Raw genomic sequence first — 6214 nt, 5'->3', positions numbered from 1 at the left:
AGTGTTCTTGTTGAGTACAGAAACAAACGAGCAATATATATCATGCTCCTTGCCAACTTAAGATTTTTTATTTTTTAAAGAAACTTAAGAACTGAATGCATTTTCCCCTAAATATTCGTCTGTATTAATTTAGACAATATTTTAAGCTTAGCCTTTTTCTGTACTATACTACTATTACAATTAAGAAACTTTTCTTATAATTATGAATTTTAAGGAGACATTTGGTTTGTATTTTTATTTTTTATTTTTAATATTTTTTTTTTATGTTTTCTAAATTCATAAAGAAAAATAGTAAAAATAGAAGGTAAAAACAGAAAATAAGATTTTATTATTTTTTTGTTTTCATCTATTTTTTTATAAAATTAAAAAAATATAAAAAATATTAAAAATAAAAACAAAAAATAAAAACGCAAATCAAAGGCATCCTGGACTTTCTTCTACTCATAATTTCTAATTTCATATCTAGCACCTACCCAACCAAATTTTCTTACCACCACATATATATAATATTGAAGTATAATCTCGCATCATTCATTCTTTTTTATTTTCTCTCCATTTTTCTTTTTCCTTCTCCACAGGAATGGCTATATTCATTGGCTATCATTCAATTACCTGTTAGAGAAAGCAATGAAAAAATAATTTAAAAAGCGTAATCAGTAATTGTTTTATTTTTCATAATTTTTTAAAATATATAGAAATAAATGTTATGTTATGTCATGATAATAACATGGCTGCAACTTGTAAAAATGTAAACAGTAACACACACTTCAAATCTAAACAACATTTATCGTTACGTTCACGTTAATAATGGTGGCAAATTTTGTTTCCATTAAAAGAGTTTCCCTATGTTTTTATTTTGCTGAGTTGACGCAAAAATTTATAAATAATATTTTAATCAAGAAAAACAAAAAGATTAACATTAACATTTCAAATAAGTACTCTCTAGTTAGGACTAAATCGAAACTAGAACTTTCAACATTGTCTTTTACCTGTAATCATAATCCAAATCTTGTTCCAGCTCTAGTTCGAAGGTAGAAGTGGGAAAAAGTAAAACTGAAAAAGTGAGGTGGACACAGACCCACATTGCCACGTGTCAACCAATCCAATGAAGATGAGGTTTCTGTAACGTGTGGTCATCACACTCAACTCAGTTCCTTCTTACGTTTGTACATGTCCCACTTGGATCGGTGGTTTCTTTCCCTTGAGATATTTTCTCTCTTTTCATATACTCTAGCCACAAAATTACAAAAACATTGTTTTCATTTTTCACCAACAATGGATAACAATAAATAAACCTGAACGAAGCCACTCAAAATTCAACAGTTTTTCTTATTTTTTCAGTATTCACCAAACCTGTTCTATTGTGGTTTGTTCCATGAACTTTGGATCTGCTGAATTCTAACTATGGCTACAGTTATGAAGATCCATGTTTTTCCAGAGAGTTTCAGCAACCAACACAGAACAAGGTTTCATAGGAGCAGCTCCTCAAGTTCTTCACTTGGGGTGCTTGGTTTTGGGCATAATTGTGAAGGGCTTTATGTGAAGCAACAGTGCAGGGCGTTTAGGACTGAAGATGGGGGTGATTTGAAGGACAAAAAGATTAGAAATTTGAAGAAAAATGATGAATTGAAAGACAAAAGGGTAGGTGGGTTTTGGAACTCACTCAGGTCTATTCTATTGAGGAATTTCATGATGGGTTCCAAATCAGATGATGAGTATCGCCAAGCTGTCGTCAAGGTTGAGGAAGTGCTATCATCAGTAAGTTGTTTTTTTTTATATATAAAAATAGTCATCTTATTAGTTATTACTATTCAAAATTGCCCCCTTTTTTTCTTATTTCTATCTTGTGTTGTATTCAAGATTGCCATACAAATTGGAAGGTATATTGTGACTATGATGAGCACTGGGGTCATCCTTGCAATTGGATTTCAGATGTCAGGTTGGCCCTCATACAACTTTAGTTTCCCAATTGAAAAATGTGTATGGAAATCTATTTGCTCTAAGAGATTATTTTCTAGTTACATTGTAAGCACATAGAAAATAATTCCTTGCTCTAATATGCATTTGTTATTATATTTGTGAAGGTGGAGATAGTCAATTGGATGCACTTATATGGTATAGCTGGCTTGGAGGAATTATCATTGGGACAATGATTGGTGCTAACATGGTTTTGGAGGAACATTGTCGTGCTGGTCCACGTAATGTTGTAATAACTGGCAGGTATATACATTAACTTAAGGCCTCCTCTCCAATTATTGGTATTTGATTCCCATAATTGTTTATGTTCAATGAAATTGTGCAGACTTATGTTAGTAGTAGTTAGAAGTTACTTTAATGATATTAAAATACAATTATCTTTTGTTTTTGTATGACATTGCTTTATTTGTTGCTTGTTCTGAATGATTTGTTACAGCACAAGGGGGTTGGGGAAAGCCCTGGCTCGCGAATTCCTTCTTTCTGGAGACCGAGTCGTCGTTACCTCTCGCAGGTGGTATTCTCTATTAGGGGAACTGTTTGGTTTTCTTAAGAGATTAGAGTACTAGATTTAATGTTTGGTTATTTTTTATGTACTACATTTTACTCACACCATGCTATTGCTTCGGCGCTCGCATTTGGTGAAGGCAGCCCCGAGTCTGTGCAAGAAACTGTTAAAGAGCTGGAGGAAAACCTAAAAGAAGGCATTTCCAATGCGTTTGGTTCGTCTCTGACGAAACTTTCTCATGCAAAAGTGGTAGGCATTGCTTGTGATGTCTGCGAGCCGGAAGATGTGCAAAGATTGGCAAACTTTGCTGTAAATCAGCTTGGACATATTGATATTTGGGTAAGTGTTGTGGCTATTCTCGATTTCTCGCCGTTGAGAATATTGAGTTTTATGAATAAGCACTATAGAGATTAAATTATAGTAATGATAATTGATAGGGAACTATAATATTGTTTGATCCATGTACTTGGATCTGCCAAGCAGGATAAGGCTAAGTTGTTGTTTGTTTTTTAATTATTATTTTGGGATTATATTGTCTAACCATTTATTTATACAAAAAGTATGACTATGAAAGAAAACTTGTATCCCTTACTTTATTTGAGCATGTGTCATATTTCATACTTTATATAGGCTTTACAATTTAGTATTTGGAATAGAGATGAGAATTGTGATATTTACATTCAGTAATGTGATGATGGTATGCCTTGAATGGATATTTATATATCTGAATTGGCTTTGGCTTTGCATGCACTCTATTATCTCTTCTGTGAAATTTAAGTTTCCTCATTGATAAACATCTAAGCATTCCTTATATAATTGATAATGCAATTTCTATGTTTTCGCTTCTAATCTTTTGGATTTTGTCATTCAAACTCTTCAACAGATAAACAATGCCGGAACAAATAAAGGGTTTAGACCACTGCTTCAATTTAGTGATGAAGACATTAAGCAGGTAATTATTGATGACTAGTTCCTTATAAATTTTGTTAAAATCAAATTTGGACAAGCTCAATACTCATCCATTCTTGGTATGTTTCTAATAATTATAGATTGTCTCAACAAATTTGGTCGGATCCATACTTTGCACTCGAGAAGCCATGCGTATTATGAGAAACCAAAACAGGGCAGGCCACATATTTAACATGGACGGTGCCGGTTCCGGTGGTTCCAGCACACCTCTGACAGCTGTGTGAGTTATTCTCTGGAAGTAGTTTCTAGAAAACATATGTTCCTGTAAAGTCATGATCGATGGTGTTGCCAATGATGCTTACAATTTGCTGTCCCTTACAATTAATGTGCAGATATGGTTCTACAAAATGCGGTCTTAGGCAACTTCAAGGATCATTGTTGAAGGAATGTAAGCGATCCAAAGTAGGTGTTCATACGGCATCTCCAGGCATGGTTCTTACAGATTTGCTTTTAAGGTATGTCTTTTGTTACAAGCCTATTATCGTGGAATTGTAATCTTGCTTGGATTTATTTCCAAATCCTGTGAATTTGGAAAGTTCCATCATATTTTTCTTTTGGTGGCTCTATGCATGAAGATATTTTCATGTGAAGATAACTGAAATCCGTTAAATAGTTTGACATGTTTGACTAAATTGGTTAACATAATACGTGTCAACTTCATGTGAGGAGACACCTTTTCTTTATCTTCGCCAAAGGCGATTCTGTCATTCTCCAAGAATTGAGAATTTCCTTGTATTTTGAATGAGTATTGCTTAATTGTCCAAACTTCGGCTTGTGCGCAGTGGCTCAACTGTCCAAAACAGGCAAATGTTTAACATCATCTGCGAGCTTCCGGAAACCGTTGCAAGAACGTTAGTTCCACGGATGCGTGTCATTAAGGGAACAGGCAAAGCCATCAATTACTTGACACCTCCAAGAATTTTACTTGCTTTGGTAACTGCATGGTTACGGCGAGGTCGCTGGTTCGATGACGAGGTAAGGGTGATTCTCTGTTGATCTATTATGTTGTGTTATACCAATATTATTCTTTTCTTCTTGTACTACAAGTAATTTATAAAAGAATCAGATCTTGCAATACTTCCAAACATCATTAGTCCTAAAATTTCATTGAAACTACTCCCTCAGTTTCAAAATATTTTCACTTTTTTGGTTCTTTTGAAACATTAATATATCTATATTCTAGATACATTAATGTTTCAATGAACCAAAAAAAGTGAAAGCTAGAGTTATTTTGAAACGAAGAGAGTATTTGCTGTTGTTAGTCAATTGAATTTTCTCTTGATAGCTAATATTTTGAGCAAGGACTTACACTGCAGCCTATTCTTACATTTCAGGGTAGAGCACTGTATGCGGCTGAGGCCGATCGGCTTCGGAACTGGGCCGAAAATCGTGCACGGTTCTCATTCACCGATGCAATGGAAATGTACACGGAGAACACGTGGCTATCGGTGTTCTCGCTCTCGGTCGTTTGCGCCTTCATAATCCTTTCCAGCACGGGTAACAACATGCCTGGAACATGACGAGGTTGTTTTGGTGCTCCATTTGATAAAGTGCATATAAGCTTGTCTAGTAGAGGTGCCAAATTGGTTCCTGAAATCACCAAAAGACACAACATAAAATGATTCTACACAATAACATAAAACAAGGTGGATCTGTCTTTTTTCCACCATGTCCACCTAAATTGTCTTCAACCATTTAGCTTAGACATTTTGTTCTACCATGTTATAAGTTGCTAAATATAAATGTCTTGTCTGAGCTTTGTGTATAGGCTGCATTATTGCATTCAAGTTGAGCATTCTCTATTGAGATGCTAATTATAGTATGTATAGCTTTCTTTTATATTGTAGACTCTAGTGAAAGGATCTTATCTTTTATCCCCAATATATTTATTTCAACATTATATATTTATTAAGGGAGCTTTACTTTGAAAGTTTTGTTGAACATAGGTCAGTCATCATATTATAAAGTTTGCTATTTTTGCTTTGTATCAATTCTGTTTATGAAAGAAAAATAAATGAGTAATATTTCCCTTAAGAATATTGCTACTCATGAAAAAATATTTTGTTGATTCTAATATTTAAAGCTTCATTAAACTAAACACTTATTCTTTCTTTCTTCTTCTTTTAGGTGCAATTTGTTGAATAACTAATGAAACTATTTGAAATATTTATTTGTAAATCATTTTATTTAAATATTTGACTTCATAATTAAAATCTTTATATGAAAGTTGATAAGGCGTCATAAATAATTTGAAATGACTAACTAGATTTTTTTTTAAGAATACATTTAAAATTTTTAAATTTTTTATACAGTTTAATATATTAAAAATATATAAAAAAAGTTGTTTTTTGTGCTCTTCTTAATCTTGTTTACATCAAGGCCTTACTAATAAAATAAAAACCAAATTTTAAAGAATTCATCTAACTGTTGTGTGTGGGTGTTTGTGCATTGTGTAGCGGAAGTGTGTTGGTAGTGTAATACTTCAAATGAGGAATTGTCCATTCCATTTGAACAAACAAAAAGGTTCATCTAATATTCACCAAATTTAAAAAAGAAAGAGGGCACAAATCTTATTTTCATGTACTCTGCACAATAAAGTACTTGCTCTGCTCAATCATGTGTACGATCCATGCATCAATAATATATACTTGCATTTTTTGTTATGTTTTATTTTTCATCTTCTTTATCCATTGTATAGCGTGGTTTTTTTTATTTTTTATTTTTTATCAAAGCTTGTTTATTGTTGGAATTCAATTATTAATT

The 6214-nt window shown here is 32.8% G+C and overlaps 1 protein-coding gene across 1 annotated transcript; it reads left to right on the top strand.

The window, feature by feature from the left end:
- Positions 1–1263: 1263 nt before the first annotated feature.
- On the top strand, positions 1264–5332 carry LOC107490270 (probable chlorophyll(ide) b reductase NYC1, chloroplastic). The gene is made up of 10 exons (XM_016111027.3): positions 1264–1758; positions 1861–1939; positions 2085–2220; positions 2414–2488; positions 2626–2821; positions 3366–3434; positions 3532–3671; positions 3784–3906; positions 4234–4426; positions 4786–5332. The coding sequence occupies exons 1-10, from the start codon at positions 1405–1407 to the stop codon at positions 4969–4971; spliced, it is 1551 nt and encodes a 516-aa protein (XP_015966513.1). The 5' UTR covers positions 1264–1404; the 3' UTR covers positions 4972–5332.
- Positions 5333–6214: the final 882 nt, after the last annotated feature.

This window comes from Arachis duranensis, chromosome 5 (genome assembly GCF_000817695.3).
Source record: "Arachis duranensis cultivar V14167 chromosome 5, aradu.V14167.gnm2.J7QH, whole genome shotgun sequence".
NCBI classification, from domain to species: domain Eukaryota; kingdom Viridiplantae; phylum Streptophyta; class Magnoliopsida; order Fabales; family Fabaceae; genus Arachis; species Arachis duranensis.
This window is presented reverse-complemented; position numbering and strand designations above follow the sequence as displayed.

Excerpts from the sequence above, each read along its gene's own strand:
- LOC107490270 (XM_016111027.3), top strand. The coding sequence starts at position 1,405 with ATGGCTACAGTTATGAAGATCCATGTTTTTCCAGAGAGTTTCAGCAAC. Across the intron at positions 2,489-2,625 it reads GTCGTCGTTACCTCTCGCAG|CCCCGAGTCTGTGCAAGAAA; the intron begins GTGGTATTCTCT and ends TGGTGAAGGCAG. Across the intron at positions 3,435-3,531 it reads GTGATGAAGACATTAAGCAG|ATTGTCTCAACAAATTTGGT; the intron begins GTAATTATTGAT and ends TAATAATTATAG.